This window comes from Seriola dumerili, unplaced genomic scaffold, assembly GCF_002260705.1.
Source record: "Seriola dumerili isolate Sdu_G_001 unplaced genomic scaffold, Sdu_1.0 BDQW01000091.1, whole genome shotgun sequence".
Classification (NCBI taxonomy): Eukaryota; Metazoa; Chordata; class Actinopteri; order Carangiformes; family Carangidae; genus Seriola; species Seriola dumerili.
In genome coordinates, this window is record NW_019174346.1 from 6393808 (window position 1) to 6418727 (window position 24920).

At 39.7% G+C, this 24920-nt stretch overlaps 1 protein-coding gene across 1 annotated transcript in view; it reads left to right on the forward strand.

Moving 5' to 3' along the window:
• LOC111222317 (protein turtle homolog B-like) overlaps nt 1–20688 on the forward strand; it is a 122590-nt gene extending 101902 nt beyond the window's left edge. Inside the window, exons 16-21 of the mRNA XM_022746008.1 lie at nt 1061–1225; nt 2289–2334; nt 6383–6442; nt 10718–12355; nt 17363–17501; nt 20485–20688. Coding sequence (XP_022601729.1) covers nt 1061–1225; nt 2289–2334; nt 6383–6442; nt 10718–12355; nt 17363–17501; nt 20485–20688 — 2252 coding nt within the window. The remainder of the gene's footprint in view (nt 1–1060; nt 1226–2288; nt 2335–6382; nt 6443–10717; nt 12356–17362; nt 17502–20484) is intronic.
• Nucleotides 20689–24920: the final 4232 nt, after the last annotated feature.

The window sequence follows — 24920 nt, forward strand, 5'->3', positions numbered from 1 at the left end:
TGCAGCCAAGGGGCATATGTACAAGCCCCCCTGTGTCTGTTGTTGTGTCAGGCAGGAGGGATGGGGTTGAGGTCACAGCTGGTTTTCTACTGTATCATGGTGAGTTCCCTTAAAGTCAAAAATGTGTTGACTGTAGTGTTTGAGCTTCACTGCGCAGGATGATGTTTTCACACATATCTGCTGAAGGAGGAAATGTCTCTGAGCTCACCTCTAGTCTCAGTTCAACATCTACAGTCAAGGATGATTTTGTGACATCAAAATTAATTTGGAGGCCAATCGTGGTCCAGTGAACTGAGACGGATGTAATGATGTGGAGACTTGCAACCTTTCAGTATAGTTCAAGTGCACATATGAGATGTGGCTTAATTTCAATTATCTCAGCAGAGTTTATCTTGGGAGTAAAACATTATTTGCTTTATTTTTCCAATGCAGATACTTTTGAAAAAAAAAAAAAACATTCTGCTGTGTCATCATGGCATAACCCTGAGGAAATGTCCATTTCATGTCAAAAGACACTTGCAGTAGTAAAGGTCAGCTCTGACATATTTTAATCTTATTGGATATGGAAGGAATTTTGCTTTCAAAGGCCCAAAGGGCGAAATCTGCAGGGACATCGATTGGATTGGGCTTCTTGTTTTGGTTTGGGAGCAAATGGAAAGAAAACATCAGAAAATCCTGATTCAGTTTGTGAACTCACATCATTAAAAAGCCGCCTTGTCAGAGCACAGTGTTTTCTTGCAGTGGAAAGTCTGCTCTTTTGCAGTCACCTCACATCTGCACCTTAATCTCATAGTAAATATCACCTCCTATTACAGAGCCAGAAAATGAGTGTTGACATTAGCGTTACTCTTGAGAAGTGCCATATCAGAAGTCTAGTGAGCAAACTGGAGTTTTACATTTGTTTCTTTATTGTTTGCTATATTTGAATAATGTTCCTTCTTGCTGCATTAATCACCCCCCTCTTAGTAGATCACCTCTGTGCCCACATACTGTAGGTCTAACTGCAAACTGTCATGTCTCCGCCTGTACGTCGCTGACTGTTTTCCTCCTCACATCACAGACTTCTTCCCTCCTCCAGAGATGGTGGAGGAGCGTGGACTGGCTCGGCCTGTGGTGGCTGGCATTGTGGCCACCATCTGCTTCCTGGCAGCAGCTGTCCTGTTCAGCACGATGGCTGCCTGCTTCGTCAACAAACAGCGCCGGCGGAAGCTCAAGAGGAAAAGAGGTGATGGGAAAATCCTGCCTCCACAATCACTAGGCATATTTTAAAGGTCCCATATTTTAGAAAGTGAGATGCCCATGTCAGGTCTAGGTTCTATATTAATACTGTGAAGGTGTCAAAGTGCTCAGTCCACAGAGAAATGCACACAGCCTGTATTTAGAAACTGAGCCTTAAAACCAGCCGTCAGGACTTCTGTAACTTTGTGATGTCACAACAAAACAGTCCCTATCCTCAGCTATGCCCCAAGCACGCCCCACCTGGACCCACCAACTAACCTCACAGGATTTGGTTTCTCTGACTGTTTACCTGAAGTCTACTCTGTTTTTATTCGATCACTCAGAAAACAGTCAGCCAATCAGAAGAGAGGCTCAGTGAGGAACTTAAAACCACAATTGTGTCTTCTCATGGATATCAAAATGTTTCTTCCATGTTGTTGCATTTGGTACTTCAGGCATTTCATGGTCTCTTAACAAAAACAACTGCCATGCTGTTTTATATGAGCCATTTCCGCTTCAGAACCAACAGTGTTTCCAAACAGGAAAGATTAAAAGTTGCTTAATGACTCTTCAGAAAGCAGCCATGTCAGATTCATTATATTTTAGGTTTTTTTTGTTAAAGTGATGTTTGCATTCTACTGTTATTCTGTCACTGGGTCTCAGATCCTGCCTGAGGGTTGGCAGCGGCAACACTGTTGTGTTTGGAAAATCAAGCTCTTATGAAGCTTTTATGTAAATGTCTTGGATCAGTGTTGTTTTTCATGAATACCAAAAAGACATTTCCCTCATTGTAAATAATGAGGTGCAGAGACTTTAAGGTCTGTTTGAAAGTAAAATTCATCCCTGAATTTGAAATAGGTCATTTACCTCCTTGTATTTATACTGCTGTCAGCTTCAGTGGTTACAGTCTGCCTGAATGCCAGGAAAGAGGAAGAGGAACTCCTTTACTTAGATAGTTGTGAAATTATTGATGGACATCTTTGCTGTGTATCACATATATATATATATACTTATACTGTATGTGCATGAATATGTGCTTTAATGGTCTTTTTTCCTTCTTCATCTTCCAGACCCCCCTCTTTCCATAACACACTGCAGAAAAAGCATGGAAACTCCGTAAGTAACCCCTACTGCACATAACACATAACAGAGTTCACTGTTACTTTTTCCCAAAGAGCAACACTGCACAGTATTCTACAACAAAACCACAATCAAAGAGCACAACAGTCAGGATTCATTTTCCTCATGGGTCTGACCATCATCAATAATCATAGTTTCCTGTCATCCAGTAGAATTGGATTCAGCAAAGCAAAGCACATACTAAGATTTATACAGTACTTTTAACCATAGATTGTGAACAGTAACATTACTCACATTAAGAACTGATTTTACATTCATACTGTATATATAATTAAAAAAAAAAAACTTAAACAGAGATCAATGCATCCTATTGATACCTAAATGACAATTTCAGACATTTCAGACAAGAAAAAACAACAACAAACAAATCACAGTTTTTGAAGGTAGGTTGTTCCAAGCATCTTGGAGAACTTGTTGCAGTTCCTCTGTAGCTTTAGACTCAGCTCAGCAAACTGCTCACCCTGAGATAGAGAAGTGTATTTAAAGGCAAGTTCATGAAGTTGAACACTGGAAAAAGCGCCAGGAAGGGCCGATCTCTTTGATCAGAAATGACTCATCAAGGCCTCCAATGGAAAGTAATCTGTTCCTTTTTTATATTATATTCAGATTACATGTATGACAAATAGTTTTCATTGAATTAAGCGTAACTAAAACATATTGCTCATTTCATGCTCTTGGATGCCCTGTGGCAATACTTCATAATTTCCATTTATACTGTCCCACTAAGAAAGAGTATAAAGAGAGAGAGAGAGAGCGTCACTTTCCTTCAAGATACACAGTTAGTCCTCTGTTTGATCTTAGATTGGTCTAATACAAGATAAAAAGTTGAACATGAATTACGTTTTGCCCATAAGGTTGTCCACCCTTGCGACTACAGTATCTCAGAGCTGAGAGCTGTGTTTTCATTTTACAATAAATGACACATGCTTACAGGACAACAAGATAATGGACATCTGTCAAAAAAATGGAAATGAAACTGGACATTTGCAGAATCGACAAACCTTTGTGCAGCAGTGAACAGTGCTCAGCAGTTTGAAGCTTCACCACGGCTTACTCATGTTTTTCCAGTTTGAAAAGAGATATAATTTAACTAGAATATAGTGGAAATTGCTCCTGTATAAGATTCAGACCTCTGTCTCAAGTCAGCTTACTTATTTGTGGATCCAGTCGTATAAAGTATTTACTGAATGTGTGTCCCTGAAATCGATCAAATCCTTCATCATAAAGGATATTTCATGTCCCTTAACAGACCTTTTTCACAGCAGACATTTTCACACATCAGAGCAGGAAGAGCACAGGTGGAACCAATAACATTAGTCATGGCTCGAGTAAGCTGTGCCGGGGAGCTGTGTTACTGACACATCTAAACAGAAAGCGTCCATCATTATGTAACGGCTGAATAAGTGAAAATGTTTGCCACAAGAAAGGTTTGTTCTGAGTAAGAAAGTGGAAGACTTTTCAGGAGACGTTATTCTTAAATGATGATCATACTGGATGATGTGGACAAATAACAATAACATTAATTTCATTTTCTATATTTGTTTTCTGATTCATCAGTTGGTTTAACTACAGTGCATTCAGGAAGTATTCAGACCCCTTCACCTTTTATACACTTTATTGTGTTGTAGATTTAATTGTAAATGGATAAAATTGGCATTTCTACCCATTAATCTACACTCAATGACCCATAATGACACAGTGAAAACATGTTTTAAGAAATTTCTGCAAATTTATTAAAAATCCAAAAATGAAATCTCTCATTTACAAAAGTATTCACACCTCCTTCCTGCAATTCCACATTGTGGTCAAGTATGTCCTCTCTACTTCAATTATCCTTGAGGTGTTGTTAGAACTTGGCTGGAGTCCACCTGTGACAAACTGAATTGACTGTACACAGTGTATAAAAGTACACACCTGTGTATATAAAGTCCTAGAATTCACTCTGCATATCAGCACCTCTGTGATAAACTTGTGGTGAGGCACAGATAAGGGCAAAGGTATAAAACCATTTCTAAAGTTCTCAGTGTGCCCAGGAGCACAGTGGACTCAGTAATTGTGAAATGGAGCACATTTGGAATCAGGACCCTCCCTAGAGTTGGTCGTCCATCCAGAAAAGAGTGCATGTGAGTTGAGACTGAGGTGATGGTACCTGGTACATACAGCCAAGAACATCTGTGGAGAGACCTGAAGATGGCAGATGAATCAGGAGACTTAAATAAACTTTTATTTCCATGTGCAAAACAAGAAGAAAAGTTAGTGATGTGAGTCTTTGGCAATTAGACCCCATCGTGTTGTCATTATATTTGTAAAGGAAGTGAAGCTGTGCGAGGTATAGGAAAGCACTGATACTGACGGTGGTGTTAGTGGTGATAGGAAGAAGACGCTTAGCTTCATTTCACAGCTTGTACAGTCTAACCCAAGAAGACTTGAAGCTGTAATTGCTGCCGTAGGAGCTCCTACAAAGTACTGAATTGAGTGTCTGAATTTTTAAATGAGAGATTTCAGTTTTTGATTTTTAGTATAGACTCCTATTATGATGGATGAAAATCTACAACAAAGTGTATAACAAGGGAAGGAATCTGAGTATTTTCTTAAGCTACTGTAATTTGATCTGTGTTAAGGGATAAGTCTGGTGTTATTTTTAACACATCCCATGTAAAGACCAAAACAATGACCAACACTGTGGCACTAGGTGGTATCTTTCTTTATTAGCCTGAACACACACTGTAGTTTTATTTGAGTTGATCTCAAATACACCATCCTGCTGCAGGAAATATTAGCTAGTCCACCATGGCTGAAAATAGTCTCTAACAAATGCACCATTATTTCCTGCTTCGGTAACATTTGTACACAAAAACACTGCAGTGACCATCTGTTCCTAGAAATTGTTTTGCCTTTTTTTAAATGAAAGTAAATTATGAAAGTTAATTCAATTTACATCTTCAGTACGAACTAACTGGTGTCAGACTCAGAGCCACAGACACGGCAGGAGATTTGGAAGTTTAGAGATAGACATGGTCTTTTGGTCTTTTTGGTTGTGGTCTTTTCATTTGGCAGTATCACCAGCCTTATCTGTGAAGCGTCTGACTGAGAAAAAAAACCCTAAAAAACAACATTTTCTTATAAATTAAAGCCCCCATGTTTAGAATTTGAAAATTTCAGACTTCGTCGACTCGCAGTAAGAGAACTTAAAAAAAAAGAAGACTGTAAATTCTGCTTCTTACTCCCAGCAGATCTGATTTGTGGAAACAGCAACAGCTTTCACCTGGATTGTCTAATATTTAGAAAAATGAGATGCTATAATCATGTACAATTTCTACACATAGGGGCTTTAACTAAGGACTTAAAATATTAACTTGGTTTGACTGATCGGTGCAGTCTAAATACAGGTTTGCTGTGCATGGATGCTTACCAAAGTATTGATTGTGTGACATGCATAATATTTCAAAACTCAGAGATGCTACAGAGCAGTGCCACAGCTGTGCGGCTGTCATCATCGCCTCAGGTGGCACATGACTGGAAAGGACGCCTCACCTCACGAAATGCATGTTTCCTTGATTTCTCCTTCCTTGCCCCGCTTCCACCTTCCTGTCTTAAGTGGGAGGAACTAAAAGACAAAACAAAAAACACAAGACAAACCTAGAGAAATCTGATTCTTGGTGTTCTTGGTCTGAGTGTGTGGGATTTTGGCCATATACCCCTAGAGCCAATAAATGGAGAACTCTCTTGAAGTGCAGTGGTCACATCTTTACTGATATTTCTTTCCTCTCTTTTGCCTTAACCTAGCTCCTGTTGCTCCATTATAGCCTCCCATGTCTGCAAGGCTCTTCTCTCTTCTGACATTTCTTTCTCTCAGATCTCTGAGTCACTAGTTTCATCCCCTTTCTGTCTTTTTTCTACAATATCGAGCTATTCTATCTCATTTTCTATTGCTTTTTTTACGAAAATACCTCTCATTGACAGGCTTCATGTTTACCCCCATATTCTCCCCATTTCTCACTGTCTGATCTCCCCACTTCTACAGGAGTCCACTTAGCTTCATTCCCAGCATTGAGCCCTACTGGGAGGGGCTGGACGCAAGCAGGTACAGGCCCCAACCTTCCAGTCCTCAGTGAGTGTGCCAACCATTGTCCCCCTGTCCTTGCACACTGTATTACACCCCCCTTTTTGCAATTGGGTTCAGCCTCAGCCCCTTAGACTCCTGACCTGGCTGCATGCTTCTGGCCAAATCTCCCCACCAAGCAACAACAATACTGGTCGTGGTCTTTCGTACATGAAAGACAAAGGATCATCATCATCAGAAGATGAGTGATGTAGGAAGTTTTAAATAGATAATCCATCTTGTCAGGCGGAACAACATTAAAAGGCACAGGCGATGATGACAAAATCAGTATTTCTACTTACACCTGTTCAGGACAGCAGAAGTAGATAATAGAATATTCACTTTCATTTCATAGTTTGACATTTTGGGAAATACGCCAATTCTCATTCTATTTAGTTACATCATAATTGATACAACTCTCATGTCTGTACACTAAATGTGAAGTAAGGTGAGAGGACAGTTTAGCTTAGCATTAAGTCTGAAAGCAGAGGGGAACAGTTAGTCTGCGTCTCCACTGGTTTCCTGGCAATGACTCAACGACATCACTGCTCCCAGCCAAGAAACATTCTGGCTAGGGCTGAATATCGCTCAAAAATGTTCAATATTGGTAATGATACCGATACCATGACTTTTTTTGATGTCAAGTTTATCAAATCCATTTTAACAATAAGAAAATTACAACGCACATTACAGTACAAATTTTAGTTTTGCTTTAATTTTATTTTTAAGCTTGGTCCCTTTTCACACTCAAAGGCGGTGGTGTAAATAAACAGCGAATCACCAGCATTATCAGATCTTGGTCCTAGCATGCTGCATGCTCACTGGTTCACTGATGCTGATGAGATTTACTAATTTCTGGCACATAACAACCCTTAAAACTACAAATTGTTCTTACACTTTCAGTTTTTGTACGGATGAAACAAATAAGAAATAATAATAAAATATTATGGGGCTTTTAGCCTTTTGAGTGAGCCAGACCAGGTGTTTCCGCCTGCTTCCAGCCTTTATGCTAAGCTAAGCTAATTGCGCACTGGCTTCATATTTAGTGCACAGACACGGAGTAAGACTGGTATCAATCTTCTCGTTCATCTTTGAACTATTCCTTTAAATGATAAGATACGATTTCAGACACTGAGATCCCGTTGGTCCACTTCTTACAGTATAATGATAATTCACTGTATGATAATGGTGATTTATTCATTGAAACATCAAGTAGTCCAAGGCAGATGATTTAATGAGTTTTATTACATTGAATGACATCATACGCTGCAGGAGAAACACTCTGGCTATTTTAGATGTTAATCACATATGTTGGTTATTTTGTCTGAAGTTAAAATCTAAATATTGAGACCCTTCTTTCCTGAGCAATGAAATCATTCTTGAGATGTGTGTTCAATGACAGCACTTTGCTGTATTTGTTAAAATACGTTAAATGTTAAAATAATAGTTAAATGTTTTGGGAAATGTACTTATTTGCTTTCTGACAGAGTGTTAAATGAGAAGATAGGAGCTGTAGTTAGCAGCCGGTTAGCTTTGCTCTGTACAAAGTATCGACAGTAAAGCGAATAAGCGTACCTTTAAAATAATTCTTGTTTTCTGCACAGCACACTGTTTATACGTTGTGACTGTTTATGTGGTTTGAGTTGTATGTGACTGTCCCTACTAACTACTTTAAATCACAATTTCACCTTCAAGTGACATCAAACACTTTCTTTTTGCACTCCTGACTTCACCACTGCTCCTCTCCCATCCCTGATGCTGTCACAGTCACACCTGCTCTTCACTCTGTTAATCTACCTAGTGAAAGACAAGTGTTTTTATTGTTATTCTGCAGTTTTAGCTTGCAACAACAGCAACATCAGTGCCTACCGCTGCTTTAATGTGTAAGCTTATGGAAAACATTGTGAAAACTCAGTATATAATCCATCTGTATAATTATACATTAAATCTGAAGGACCTATATTTTTACAGCATCAGTAGTGATCACTGAATCTTCATTCAGTGGCCGTTTAATGAGGCAGTTATTACTGTGTAGCCTTAATTTGTGTTTTAAAATGATACAGTCAGTTTGAAGAGCATCAGTAGTATTTTTTACTGTGTATGTTTTATCATTTTGGCCACTATTCCTTATGGTTGTAGTCTCCGACCATAATAGTGTTATCAGAGACAGCTTAACAACATATATTAAATGTAAAAGCAATCAGAAAGCTGTAAAACAAGTACAGCTTTAGTCTGTTGTCTAAACAAATTGATGAAAATCTTATTGTAACCAAGAGGAATGATGGTCAAATCTACAAAAATAAATTTGAGTTATGTTCTATGAGCCATCATTGTTGCTTTATAAAGCTGAAAAGACACTGCGCCCTATAACATGTAACAGTGGTTTTCATTGGCAGCTGCCCGATAAGCACTCTATACATAGCTCAGTCATTATAAACACAAGCTTTATTGATACCACTGAAGATGTTTCATTTTAACACTAAATAAAGTGATTGTGGCTTCAAAGCAAATTGTGGTTTTATTTCCTCCTTCCTATTAAAACATTGTTATTGTCATTTCTCACATACTGTATCCATATGTATATATAAAACTCGTGAACTTGTAAAGACTGTGATAGTGGTGAGTCTGAGCAGGATGCCTCAGTTATGATAAAGAACAATACACACCAACCAGACTCTTTAAACCCAAAGCTGCCTGCAGGAAAATTGGGTCATTTCAACAGGTTTTGGTACAACAGTCAGTATCAGTTCAAGTAATGATTGGTAATACTTTGACTTTTAGGTGTGTGTGATCAGAACCTCTTCTTTCCCACCTGTCTGCTATACCAGAGTGTTACATTGCTGTCGATGCCAACTACCTCAACCTTATTACTACAGTGTTGCTCAAATCTAATACAAAACCCAGTTCTGACCCCTGTCCCCTGTCTTCTCTTGACGTTGTCATTGACAATTACTTTTTGGCTGGACTCCCAGGTCGACTCCAGATTTTTACATTAACATCCTAACCATCCCAACATATTCACCTGGAGCATCAAGGAGTGCACAAACAGACTCTCTCCTCATGTAACTGGGTAGTGTCTTTTCTACCACATCACAGAGCAGGATTTTTTCTGATGTTTACTTACTTAAATGTGTGCCACACACACACATCCACTCTCTAAGCTTTGTTTAAAAAAGAAAAAGACAGAGCATTGCTCATGTGGAACTTCAGTTTGATTGTGTTCTAGAAAAACAAACTATTTTCCTTCTAGCTGAAATTGTTTTTCACTTTTCTGTGCTCCTCTCACTGCTTTGAAATGGGCAGGGCTTAAGTTAGAAAACTGTGATGTCATGTACTTCAGGGCACCAATCAGGATTTAGCAGCCTTTGAATCACAGTCAGATGACAGATGGTGTGTTGTTTGTTCACTGTCAATCAACTCTAATCAAACCACACACACACATGCACGCACGCACATGCACACACACACACACACACACACACACACACACACACAGTCCTGCAGTCCTGATTTGCTGAGTTTTTGAATGTTCAGCTCTTAAAGAGATTTAGTCATGAATTTTAAGTGTTACTTAACTGTTTAATTTCAAATCCAATGTGCTCGAGTACAAATTGAAAATTTATTACTGTCAAGATACTTAACACTTCACATAGCTAGATAGCTAGAGTGGAAGTGGCATAAAGGTTGGTGTACGATCATTCACTGAAATGACTAAAATGACTGAAACTGTTCTGACCTCAGGGAACTGTGTGGGTAATAACAAACCAGTTTGTTGTTGTCAGCTTGTAATGGAATTATGCATGAATTTAATATATGATTCACACTGGTCCATTTAGTGTTTTGTGTAGTTTGTGATATCCCCTCCTTGTGTGCACCGTCCTGACTGAAAAAGAAAGTATAGGTAATGTTAGAAAGTAGATAAGGAAAGCAGAGACTGTTAATGAAGGAGTCATTACTCTTCATATGTTCATTTTCATGACATTGAAGATTCATGACAATCATATCTTATTCTTTATTGCACTGATTGGAAATTAACAGGCAACATATTTTGCAGGATACCTTTGTTCACCAATGATTTATGATTTACCTGTGCTTTTATCACTCACATGCTTGGGTAAGACATGTTGTCATTTTTATTCTAATGTAGCTGGACTTGTCTTGAGCGTCAATGACTCTTTGCTTTACAGAATACTGGGGGGGGGGGTTGTTTTTATTTATTTTTTTTAATATTCACTTCTTCTATGTTGTTTTTCATAGGTCATCTTCAGGAAAGGTGAGCCCAGAGAGCATTCGTTCAAAGGCATCCCCATCAGAATCATCTGAAGATAGTCATGACCAGCGTGGGAAGAAACCACCCCCGAGTCCAGGGAAGAAGGAGGAATTGTCTTTATACAAAAAGACCAAAAGAGCAATAACAAGCAAGAAGTACGGCATTACCAAGCATGAAGCTGAAGCAACAACACCCATTGAACTCATCAGCAGAGGCCCAGACGGACGCTTTGTCATTGATCCCAGTGATGCAGAAATGTCTGTGAAGCCCCGGCGAATTGAGGGCTTCCCCTTTGTTGAAGAATCCGACCTGTATCCTGAATTTCGGCAGTCAGATGAAGAGAATGATGATCCCAGACCTTTGCCACCAGTTATGGCCCCACTTCGGCCTCACCAGATTTCCCCCATTTCCAGTCAGGAATCCTATCTGCAGCCTCCAGCGTATAGTCCTCGTTTCCACAGGCCCTTCGAAGGTATGACCATCATGGAGAGCAGTCGGCTCCAGGCCACGGGGCAGATCCGAGGCTCTCTCCACCACAGGGCTTTCTATGGCTATCTAGGCCCCCCTGGGGATCATGATCCCCCACCTCCTTTTTACATGCCTGATACCAGCCCTCTCAGCTCTGTCATGTCCTCCCCTCCATATCTTGCTGAAGGTCCTTTTGGTCACCCCATGATTCCTGAAGAAATGGGGGAGGGTGATTTCCCACAATATGCTGTCTCTGGTTTCCCACTTCCTCTGACACTCACCTCTTCCTCTCGCTCACCAGAGATTTGGCAGGGACTGGATTTCACCTTTGCAAGCCTGGAGGGGCCCCCGTTCATTTTTCCACCACATCACCCTCTGCATCTCCGCCACGACTCCCCCTACCCTCCTCCACCTCATGTTCTTCCCCTCAGCGCTTTCCAGCCTTCCAACCTTCCAATGCCCACTTACCCAGCTGTCCTGCCACTGGAGGCCCCAAAGAGCCACGCGAGCAAGTCTCCCAGCAAGGCCAAGCCTCATGGTTCCCCAGCCAAGCATTTAGCTATGCAAGAGGCACAATTAGGGCAGCTAAGACACACAAGCCACGGTATGGGTGTGCCGGTTTTGCCTTACACCGATCCAATGGCCCATATTGTCCCTAGCACATTTAGTAGCCTGGACACACGATGGTTTGAAACCACCCCTCGTTTCAGTCCCAGACAGGCTCGTAGGATGGATTCTGGTGTGCATCAGGTGGTTCTCCAGCCCTCTCGACTCTCACCCCTCACCCAAAGCCCCCTTAGCTCTCATGAGGGCTCCCCAGAGATTGTAGTACGTCCCAGGCCACGTCCCAGCATTGTCCAACCTCCCATACCCCCAGAGATGTCTGAGATTACCCTCCTCCCTCCTTCCGCAGCCAGCTTCTCAAGGAGATCTTCCCCTTCCTCCTCACCTGCCCAAGGCCAGGGTAGCAGGAGAGCAAGCCCCAGCTACCGTTCCCACATGGCCTTTGCCACCTCTGCAGCCAGCTACCCAGCTTCCCAGTCCCCATCACCCCCCATGGAAAGCAGCAACATATTTGGGCAGATGCCATCTCAGAGGAGGACTGAGGAGGAGATCCTTCCATCTGAGCCCTCTCCACCCCAGTTGTCAGCTTCAGGGTAGGTGCATTAGGCATGCAGAGAGGGATACCATTTGAGTCATCTGCCCCAACCCATAATGCTTTGATGTGTGAATTTGCTCTGACATTTTGGTTACTGGAGTGCTGTCTAATATCCATCAGTTTTTTTAATCATCTCTGTGGCAAATTAGTTTGATAGTTTAGCTTTTTTTCAATTGTTAATATTTTATATGAAAAATGAAAACCGTATGGTTGAAGGAAAATCATTTTGTTGTGATAATTCATTTGATAATCTCTTGAAATTTTCAGTTTAGTTTCAATATGGTCAATGCTGCTTTTCATGTCAAACATCAAGTTAGAGGTAATCACCCACTGCATCTGTGAAGCATTGTTCCAAAATGATCAATTTGAAAAATTACCTTAAGCATTTTCCAGTGAAAAGTTACCAAAAAGTATAAATTGTTAAACAAATTACTTGTTCATTCGACAAGAAAATGCATTTGCTTCACAGATTACATTTCAGACCTTTTGGGGCTACAGTCAATCTGGATGAATATAGGACTGACAGTGCATTGCATAATTTGTTTGGCACAAGCCCCTAAAAGCCTGGGAATCTGCAGACATCACCACAGGGTCCCTGTTTTTCCATCTGTGTCATGCGTTACCCTGCTTTCACCTAACAGGAGGAATCCCATAATACTCATCCAATTGATTCCCCAGACAAAACACCCATTGTTATGTCTAGCTCCAAGCCTTTGAAGATGCCTTTATCATGCAGAGGGATGCTTTAAGAAGATTTCATCTTGGCAGGCCCTGCGGCCCATCCTCGGCCTTAGTAACCTGACTGCATGACCAATTCTCCCTTACCTTCAGATTTTTTCCTACCCTGCTTCCCCTTCCCTTTCTATAACCCTCCTCTCCCCAACCCCTTTAATTGCCCCCAGGACTCCCCCAGGTCTGACTACCAAGGAAAGGTTGTTGGGCAAAGTGTGTCACAGGGCCTGTCCGCTTCTCATGTCCTGCAATGTTTCCATCATTATGAATTAGGGGCAGTATGGTGGTTCTTGATGGCTCCTGGAGTCTTACCTGCTTTGTTTTTGATTGATCTCAGCTATCTGGGCAGCGTTGTTGTGACCAGGTCCTCTACACCGCAATAGGTAAGGGTTGGATCCATGTCTGAAAGGGGGGGGTTAGCAGGTGGGACTTTTTTGATCACCTCGTCCTTTAAAGGGGAATACAAGACTTTTGAGTCTTTGTTTGATTTGTTCCTTCCTTCAGTCGACACGTGTAGTTCATTTCAGTTCTTTCCTTTCTCCTTTTTTCTCAAAGTGGCTATGCATTTTAAGTTCTGCAGTCTTTATTACGTTATGCATTCTGACTGATATGCATATGCCATCTTTTAGCTAATAGATTAGGTCAGAGATGTAACACCAACATGATTTCATGCTTGAGTAGTTTGCTAACTGACCACATTCACATGCAGCTTTTTAATCTGTTAATAAGAATACCTCACCACATGTAAACCTAACTCAGGTTTAGACATAAGTTAGACAATAGTAATCTCACCAAATATTTATTTATTCATGTATTCATGGGTTATTTGGTTCCCTGTTCTGAAAATGAATTAAAAGGTTACCAATTGGTATGTGATACACTTAACAATAGCATTTGATGCAAAAGCCAAAGAACACACCTCTGCATGTCCAAACTGGACTATTTAGCAGCTGAATGGTTATTGGAATCAGATATGTTTCTACACACAAACACCTTTTGTCTAGGGATAAAACCACACACATCTATATGTCATGGGTTTGGCATCATCAAGTCAAATGCTAGTCAATGCAGAAGCAAGCAGCCCCTAAGGAAGCCACCTATCATTTTTTGGTAGATAGTATTTTGTACAAGTTCAGCCCTCTACAGGCAGACAGATCAATGAATTCAACACCCAGTTAGGTAGTAGTGTACCTTTGGTGTTTATCTCCCTCATTTCACCTTGGATCAATGCAAAGCACTTTTCAGCAAACATGACTCTAACAATCAAGATATTATCATGGACAAGACATGTTCCATCTTCTCCACTCCCATGTTGGCTCAAGATCCACCTGCCTCTGCTGCAGTTCACTAAGCACGTCCTCCTCCCACAACACCAGCTCAGTGCCATCGAGTTTGAGGAAGACCCAGTCACCTTCTTTGACTTAGCACTACCCACTCAACTATCTGTTCCAGGCAGCTGCTGTGGAACAGTGATCCCTTCTCCTCCACAGTGTTGAAATGCTAGTGGATGAGTTTACCACCAGCTTCACATCCAAGCCAAGGTCAAGGTGGCTTACTGGTCAAGGCCTGACAGTCAGACTAAGGAATTGCACAGGTCAAGAATACATTGAGTGAGTAAGCCATCTGTTGTATTTGTCCATTTTCCTCAGGATGGAATCAATTGCTGCTCAGTCCTGTCCAATGTCAAATACAATAGCTATGCTAACGCTGCTCAGGATGCAGCTCTAGCTGAGCCTTCTTGACAAGCTCCCTTGCCTGTCTCACCCTCCTCAAGACTGAGCTAATTGCTAAAGAGATTGTTGAGGCTCACACTGAGGCGACAGCTTTTGTCAGGATGTCTCTGGTCTTTGCTATCAACCCTGAGAGAACCATGTGGGCTACATACAGTAGGTTGGAACCATGATATTCCTCCCTTTCATTATTTGAACTCAACATCCAGCAAGACATTAAACTTGAATCCAGTTACTGTAGGTACTCCTGACTTTCTCCTCACTTTCAGTCTGAATATGTGCCGAGAACAAGTTTGGAAGACCAGCCCCAACAGCTCTTTGACCCCTGGCCAGAGGCCAGCAAAGAATCCTGCTAATAAGAAGGTGTTGTCCCACTCATTATCTCCTTCAAAAAATAACCAATATTGAAGTCCATTAGATGGCCACATGTAGTCATAGAACTGGAGTTACATTCGGGTAATGTTGATTTTCATTATGAAAAGTAAATATGCTTTTCTAAGGCATGATCACTACTTAATTTTGGTCTTGTGTCTTTTTCTACTTTATAGATTATTACAAGGTGTGGCATACAGTGTATTTATGAAATGATTGTCTATGTGGCCTTTCCTCCACATAGACACTTTTACTCTGATATGATTACTTTGTAAAGTCACTCTTAGCATTCTCCTCAAGCGTGACACATTCTACCATTTGTATTTTACAGATGCTTATGTTGTATGACACCAACTGAAAATATTTTGGACCCCAATCTCCAAGAAATATTTTGTAAGATTGGCGTTATGACGTTACCTTAAGCTGTGTGTCCACTGGGAGCTGTCATTCGCAGCTCTTTTTTGCATTATCAGTGCAACTGAAATGCTGTTGCATGTTCCTGGCAATGATGAAAGCTTAGCATGTGTAAAGTTCTCAGCGCACTTGTTACAAGATGTAACAAAAATATATATATACACGTATATTTCAGCTTTTAACAGAAATGCAGCAGATTCTTTGCAAGAATAGCCACAAAGCAATAGTAGGAGCCATGACCAGCACTTTCCATAAGCATCTCTTTAGCCCAAATAACTTAAAAGATTCCTGGTGGACACATGGCCTTAATCCCCTGTATAAAGCATCTTTGGCATGAATCAAAGCATCTACTTTACGTATGCAATTGCACTTGCAAGTTCGGACTGCAGAGCAGTTCTTACTTCCATAAGAAGCAAGTGTCCTGCCAAAAAGCTTGTGCACTTCTTTTTATCCTAAGGAACAAATATTTTTGCCAAGGGCTTGCAGAGGTGGGGGGTGGGGCACACAGGTGGGTTTGAGAACCCCCTTATGTTTGAGGGAACTGCCCAATGAAGTGCTTTTGAATGTATTCCCCTTTAAAGTCGTGTTCCATGTGCAAACTGCCATGCATGCCATCGCTAAATATTGCTCTTCCGTTTCAAAAAAAAGAAACAATTATATGGATAAATTCTTGTTACATTTGTTGTCCTAGTGCTTCGCTTTTCTTTGGCTTATTTTTCATTATGTGACTGTTCCCAAGTAGTCATTTTCCCCTCCCGCCATCTCTCCCCCTGTCAGCATGGTGAAGCCCATTGTAGACAGTATCCATGTCTATGAATACATATTGATGATGCTTTGTTGCTCAGCTGTGATTCTCCCCCTCTACTAATGAACTTCGGTTTCTCTCTGCAGCCACGGTGGGAAGATGGCCTCTCTGTATTGCTAATTGTTTTCTGTGCCTTGAGAGAACCAAGTGTCTGTTTGTGGCAGAAATCTGTGGGCTGCCAAGTCAAAAGTGCCTCCATGAATGGGAGGCAGGTCTGTAGATACAATCATGAGCAGCAAAATACACTCCATATTGAGGAAACATTTGCATCTGTTATTTTCAGAGTGGGACAGATTCATTTTGAGAAGAAACATCCAATCTGTCAACAATTGAAAAGTCTTACTTACATTTTTTGAAAATGTTCAATTTTGCAGAATTTTCCTCTGAAATCAACAGTGCAAGTCTTTTTTTAAGTGTTGTATCTTCTCAAAAACTTTATTCACTGTCCTAATCTACACCGTGAGGAAAATAGATTGTTTCAGGGATCGTGTAATAATTTGTTTTCTTTGGATAAAGATTGTTTGGATCAATTTGAGCAAAATACCTTATAAATCTCTGAAAAGCAATGAAATTTCAAAGTGTATAATTTCATATGCATCTGGATTCGTGAAATTATTTTATAAAACACAATATGATATTTACCAAAACATGAATGTTAGTAAATCCAGATGATGTACAAGGTCATCTGAGCAATAGAACTAATCACTTTGTTCGTCAAAGCTTTGAAAAACAAAAAATAAATTAAACCTCTTGCTGGATTTCAGAGTACAGCTCTTTAGGTGTCTCACATTGATCCATTGGCAATGTGCTGAACCTCTGGCTTAGCACGAGCGATGCTGTTTTGAGATTGTGCAGGTTTCTGGTTTTGTTGCGCTCCGTAGTGCAGAAACAGTCCACTGACTATCTCTGGCCTGGAGTTACCCGTTGTCCCCTCTCTCTCTTCTTTATCCAGAAAACGTCGAGGTGCGCCGAGTGCCCTTTCGGGGTCTGAGAGGATTGATGCACTGAGATACCAACGTATTAAAAAGGCCAAGAAGATGACATTGAACAACAATAACTCCAAGACCAGAAAGAAAGCAGGTGTGAGCCCTGTTCTCTCTGTTCTCACTCTTTAAGCCTTGATGTTTTTCAAAACATGCTACATCATGATGGCCACAGACAAAAAAATACCTTTTTTTACATTCTTAAAGTTTTATTCTTATGTTGGTTGCATCAGATATATTTGTGATCGTATCAGTACTTCCGCTTACAGAGTAACATAGCTGTTACGTTTCCTCCCCCTCTGTACCTGTAAGCAGGGTACCTCAAAACCTGCAATATGAATTTTCACAAAACACTTAACAGAAAATGTAGAGCTGAATTTTCTTTCAGACTCATTCGCCAAGGGACAAAGCAGTTGCTATTTCCACACTAAAAATGATAATACTATACATAATGTATTGTAATTTCAAGTTTTGTGTCCATCAGTAGATGTTAGAGAAGCAAAACACCATTGTTGACTCAGTTAAACAAGATGGGGTCAGTGCTGATTTGGCACCTGATATTTTAAACATTAATTTACATTTCTAAAAAGACACTTTAAAGGAGCACTGCTGGGATTTAACAGTGGGATTTCATAAAGCTGAGGGATTAACGAACAACAGATTAAAAAAACCATGGTAAAAATTAAAGCAGCAGTGCCCAAGCTATCCTGATTAGTATTGTTCAAGCTCCAAAAGCACTGCAGCCTACATTTCCCACAATGCAACTTGATAGCATCTTTCATCAGACACCCCTGCTTCACAAATGCCCATTTCTTTCAAATTCGACACCCTCAGTTTGTATTGCAGACTCTCTGTCTCAAACCCTAAATAACCCTGATGACATCATCAAGGTTCTTTTTCCAAACCTTTATTTGTGAATTTACGCTATTGCTACGTAGCCAGCATTAGCATTAACAGCCATTTACTTACCAGTCTACAAGAAATGTTGTGAGTTTAGCATCAAACTGCATTCCTTTACTCACCAAGAGCTGTCTCCAGCGGTGGAAAGCAACTTCAATGTAAACTCTAGATGTGCTTCTATTTCTATTACTTCTTTTTTCCTACTGAACTTAGCATGCTACTCAGCTAGCCTTGGTCTGTCTGGTCACTTTCCAATACCGAGTTACTGCATTATTACTTTTTGCATTGTAAATGCAACGATGTGTGAAGCTCTTGGCAAGACTGGTAAGTGAACAGCTGTTAATACTTATGTTGGTTATGAAGTAATAACAAAAATTGCAAATAGCTCCTTTAAGTGCTCCCTCCAGAGACACAGAAGATGATACAACTACTTTTACTGGCTGAGTATTACTCGTTGATAAACAGATAACAGATAAACTTCAGGTGTAAAATTTGTGGAGTGCCCAGGTGTGGTTATTAAATGTGTTTATTAGCTTTTATAATTTTAAGACCCAAAACTTTCAGCTTCCCCACATTAAAGAGTAAATTATTTAATAATTACATTTTTCTTTTTGCTGAATTATCGCAAGATAATTTCATGATTTATAACTAAAAACAATCATTTGAAACACTAAGCAACAAGTGTAACATAACTTTACCTTCACTTGGCAAAGCAGTGAATGTTTTGAATCATTTTGTGGCCACTCATCATTAAACTTGTTTGGGAGTGAGCCATTCAAACAAAAGCACACAAAGCATGTAGTGTACAGGGTCTGACAAAGGGAACCCACAGATGGATATAGACTGGAGGTGTAAATGACAACTCTCTTTACAGGTTTGAATTATTTAGTTTGGTTCAGTTAGGATTTGAAGTCATTGACTCTGTAGTTCACTTTTTTCTGAGCTAAGCCATTGCATCACCATTCAAATGCAGTTCAGTTAACTACTACAGTAAGTGAACACATCACTGATCATATGGCTGCGATGATCAGTGCTGGCACCGTAGGTTGTGTTACCTTCAGTTAAACACAAAACTACTTCTATTGCCACAATGCATTTCAGTAACAAGGAAGTGTTCCAGTATTGTCATTTTATCGTTTAACTTCGTGTCTGCACTGGAAGTGGGGATGTGTTGGATTGTGAAGATCGACATCAGCTACTTCTGATCACCTTCTGTCGACCACCTTAAATCTGATCATTCACAGCGCCAGGATCTGCTAGTCATGTTTCTGTTATGATAGTCATGGTGACTGATGAGAGTGTGTTCGTATTTGTGTTTTTATGTATGTGACATCATAACAGATCGACATGCCTGAGCGTTACATTCAAAACATGTGCTACGACATTATTTCTTCATGTATAACACAAAGTCATAGTATTTGTCAGTCATTTGGTTAGTTACATGATTACAGTCCAGTTTTGCATGACATGGCCTTATTATTGTGTGACAAGCAACTTATTGCAAATGAAAAAATGCAATGGGTGCACTGGTTGAAAAGCTGTACTCTGCTGTAACACTCAGTAAGATAGCTGAGCTAGGTAGGTAAATTTGCACCATAGATTGTCTTTTTTTAATCTGATGTCTGTGGTGGATGTGGTGGTGTCACGTCATAGGACATTTCCATAAATGTGAATGTGTGTTTCCAGCTTTAAGAAATTTTAAGTAGACTATGTGGACGCATCAGGACCCAGACCCTGACTATGGATTACATATAAACCTGGTTGAGATCTACTTTGATGACCTCCAAATGTAGTGCAACATGTGTTCAGCATGCATTTACACATTGCATTGTGTTAATCCTTTGTATCTAGATACAGATCACATTTTAATGCCAGGTGTAAATGGGGTGTCAGAGATGGTAGTAGGTATATTTAGTTATCTTCAGAGCCAGGCTCACTGTCTCCCTCAGCTTCCAGTCTTAATGTTAAGCTAAGCTAACTGCCTGCTGGCTCTATAGTTGCATAGTATATTTCTGCAAATATGAGAGTTGTATCAATTTTCTTATCTAACGCCTTAAGAAAGCAAATAAGCCTGTTTCCAAAAGCAAAGTGGGATTATTGTATAGGATCGTCTGTAAACATTGCCTCCATGAGTTCTGGTGGCAATGACCTGCCATTCATCTCCCCTCCTTCAGGTGTTTCCACCTCTCAGACCCAGACCCAGCAGGCCTACACCTCTCAGGTACTCCAACCCGAAGAAGCTCTCTACCTCCGCAAGAAGAGGAAACGGCCCATCCTCCATGACCCATACACTCGCTTTTCTGCTCTGCTGTACCGCCGCCCACCTCGGGAGGACCAGAAGGCTATTTTGGCTTGCATGGACAACATAGACCTAGACCATGCCACTCTGCTCTGAAAGTCCTTGAGGACAAGGTCACAACCATGCAATATGCCCCCATTCCGAAATAACATTAGCTAATGATAGCTGCATCCCAGTTGAAAAAAAAACAACAACACTTACATTTAAAGATGTTTGCAGTTTGTTATACATGAAGGGGAATAGCACTAAATTTCAGCATTCAGATTTGGTATATTCTTACCACGCCCTTGGTCAATTCAGTCTGCATTAGGAAGCATCCTACCATGTCTTATTTGAATGCTGTTTTCAACTTACTGTCAATGAAGCAACAGAATTGGCAAAATGGCATCACAGATTGAAATCCTGGTTCTAAGGCTGAAAAAAAGTTTGTTTTGTTTTTACTGATTGGGATGCCCAAAGGCACAAGAATGTTCAGTGTATGCTTAAATCCAGTAGTATTCCCTTTTAAAAATGTGTTTAGACTACTAGCGATTCAAATCAAAATGATAGCTGCCACAGTTTTCCAATGTTTTACTCCAGTGCAAAGGATTAAGTCAAAAAGAGGCAATACTTGATCACCAACTCTCGTTTTTTCCTGCTTTTATTTCAGTCACCAGTGTTATCATTTTTTATTTGAAATATGTCTTCAGGCTTGAGTTGTGTTTCTTGTGCTGAGCCAATCCCCTCAAACCCCCCCTCCTCCTACCCCCCACCCCCTGCAGGTCTCTGTTTACAGCACCTCCCACCGGATCCTCTCCGCCAGCAACGTCTCTTATCTGCCGAGAAACTCGCCTCACAAGTATGGGTGTTCTCACTTCCTACCAAGTATACCTCAGAGCACAGGACACGAGACCACACAACCACCAGGATCAGCCAGCAGAACAAACAAGCTTTTTTTCCCATCTCTTTAGTCCTCATTGTTTGCTCTATTTACTTTTCTTAAAAAAAAGTTTTCTACTTTCCCATTAATATATGTGCTTCTTCTAGTTTGTTAGATGTATGTACATTGAGTTAATTTGATTTATTTATCTTGCAGAAGATTCATTTTAATCACTTTTACTCATCTTTTCTGCTCTGTCGTAAATGATCAGGACGTGGGCGTGTTGTTTAAGGACAGAAATACAACCCTGAACTGCTTCACTGGGCCTAGAGGAAGAATTCTATTGATTCTCACTAGATGTTATTTCTTATTGAATAGATGTCATTCAGCAGTGAATCACACATTCAGATTTCATACACTCAAACCAAACCATAGGCACAATGAAAAGGTTATGAAAAAAAAAACAGTTGTAAATTTTCACTTTTTCATTTCATCACTGAGAAACATGAAGAAAACCATTTTGATAGATTGAACCATTCAATATAAAGTTGCTCCAATTAACCAACTCTCCAGCTCTGTCTTCAGCTTCTCATATCTCAGAACTGTTTGCACTGGAGCAAAATCTTGTCCATCTCAATAGATACAGTATGTGTCTGTTCCTTTATATCTCCTTCTCTAGTTCTTCTACTTTAGGCCATTAGAGGGCTCCAAATCCTTTTCAGAAAGAACTATTGTCATGCCAAAAAAAAAAAATCCAGTTAGAGAAAAAAACAAACCATACATATTGGAGGATAGGATTTTGTGCCATAGTATATGATCGTATTTTTTTTTCGTACATATTAGAGGATATAAAAAAAAAACAAAAAAATAATTGTTTGGCCTTAATGGAGCTTCTGGTAGGTTGCCTGCTTCACTTGTGTCTAATTTTTATTTCTATTTAAATTTTTTACTTGTGTGTTTGTGCTCACTTGTGTAAGTACCTGCCTCCCTTGGCCATTTTCTACTCATAGCCTTTTGTATTTTGTTTCTTTATGTGCTTGTCATTTAAAATAATGGAAACACTGAGAGTACAGTCATGCTTTAAAAAAACAGTACGTGGCACTGAGGGCAACACAAAGTGAGCCAAGAGGTTTTGTTGTGTACCGAGGATGAGTGTGCACTGTTCAAGATTTGGTTGCTGTTTATTTAATTTTTTTTTTTTTACAGTTTTCCTCAAAAGGTGCTCAGTTTTTTTTTCAGAGGTTGTATTCAGGTGTTAAGTTAACATATCTTGGCCTCTTAATACGACATGAAAGCAGTAAAGTGTGTTTGGAGTGATGTGCGGTTTTTATGTATTTATGTATTTATTTGTGTACATTTTTTTTAATTGTGATTTTGAGCAGATTCTGACACAGCTGCAACTCCAACATAGTCTTCTAAAGTTATCCACATTTGCAAGTGACCAAATTTGGCTGCTTGAAGATATTTCCGCAATGAATGCTTGCAAAAGGATGCAGTGATAAGATTTGAGAAACTCTACTCTGACATCTGACCTCTCCTCTCGTATTTTGAGTTTTAAAGTGCAGGAGATGTACATCTTTTCATTAACATATACTCTATAAAACTGAGAATCTTAAGTCCCCTGAAAGCAATTTTATTCTATACTAAAAGTTTTTTAAAAAAGTGTCCTGACTCACGACCATATCCAGCATAGCAACCATAGTAGTTAAAATAAATAACAATTTTACTAAAGAAGCTAGTGCCTTTATTTATGATGGGATTAGTATGTCTCCAAGGTTGGAGCATTGGGTGGCTAACAGTCAAGCACTGAGTTTGTGTCAATATAATGCACTTATTGTGGAAATAACTTTGAAATACAATGTATAAAATGGGATGTTAACATCTGTAACTACAATGAAGCCACAGTCTCTACTTCCAAAGATCACAAAGTCAGCATGAATAATTTCAGTGAGAATGAAGTGGCATGAAAATGCATGTAGACCATTGATCACAACTGAAGGATCTATCACATAACCACCTGCAGCATTTTATTTATGAGAACTACTGCCCACCTCGGTCAGTGCCATGGTGTTTGAATGGCTGTGCACACAAGAGCTTAGCTGGCCTAGATAAAAGAGAAATGGAATAAGCAGCTACCATGTTACACCACCGTTGTTACATATTCTCTGTCAGGCGCAAACTGATGTGAGGAAACATATCAGAGAAGAAGTCATCTCATCATAGGTGCTTTAACAGTGGTGTCAAATAGAGGCTCTTCTTGCAGTCTGAGGTGCTATATGCAAACCATGAAGTAATGCTACAGGCGACTGATGAGTGATTCTTCCATAAATGATTACAAATGCCACTTCCATTTTGACATGTCATTGCAGTGCTCTGGCAAACATCTTTAATATAAAGTAATGAGAAAAGGCTGCACCGCTGCCTATTAAAAAGAATCTGTGATTAGAAGGCATTTGTTGGAGTGGTGGTTGGATTCAAAATCACGCTGAAAGAGAAACAAGGAGCTCTTCTTCTATGAAAGCTTTTATTATGGCGTAACAACTGCAGGCACTGCATAATGTTCTACAAGTCACATGGATAATTGTGCCTTGTTGCAGTTGAATATGATTGTTTTTATGCCATCTTTAGGAAGATGTATTAGATAGAAGAAGAAGAGAGTCGTAGTTTCCTTTCAGAAGGTATTTTGGTTTATTATATATTTCACTGCAGACCCTCTGATGTGTGTGATGCTGCGGATCCTTTTAGCTGAATGAATGACGGCACTTGGTTTTATTTGTTGAAAGACTTTGGCTCTGTACTTTTTAGAGGGGACATAAGTCGTTGCATGTTACACTGTGTATGAGAAGACTACTAAATGGGCAGTTTGATTGCAATCAATTAGCAATTGATAATTTCCCAATTAGGACTTTACACTGATAAGAAATTAGGGAATTGGACATTTCTCGGTACTGGCAGAGCATTTCTAACACATTCTTTCAAAACAATCACTATTTTCTACCAGTGATGTAAGGTTATGGGATGGAATCAATATTAGATATTGATCAATAGATCAGTAGAAGAAGCATTTATGTCCTGGAACTTCCTCTAAAGATTAAATCAAGAATTTAGAACAAAATTAATTGTATTAAACATGTACATACTATACCAACATATTGTCCCAATATGCACACCATTATATGTTTTTGTTGAGGAAGTTAATTTTACAATTAATTCTATATATTATATCTGCAAAATCATAACTGATACACTTTGCCAGTTTGACAATGAACATATTGTTTCAGGTTATATTTATCCCACATTTAAAAGAAACCACAACTGACAGATGTGGAAAAATACCTAAATTATACAGAAGATTCTTTATTGAAATTTGTAGATATAATTAGTCTATATATTGTAAAATGTAAAATAAGAAATTGCATATTTTATTAAAATTGGTCAATAATATGCATGCAGGTAAAAGATTTGATAT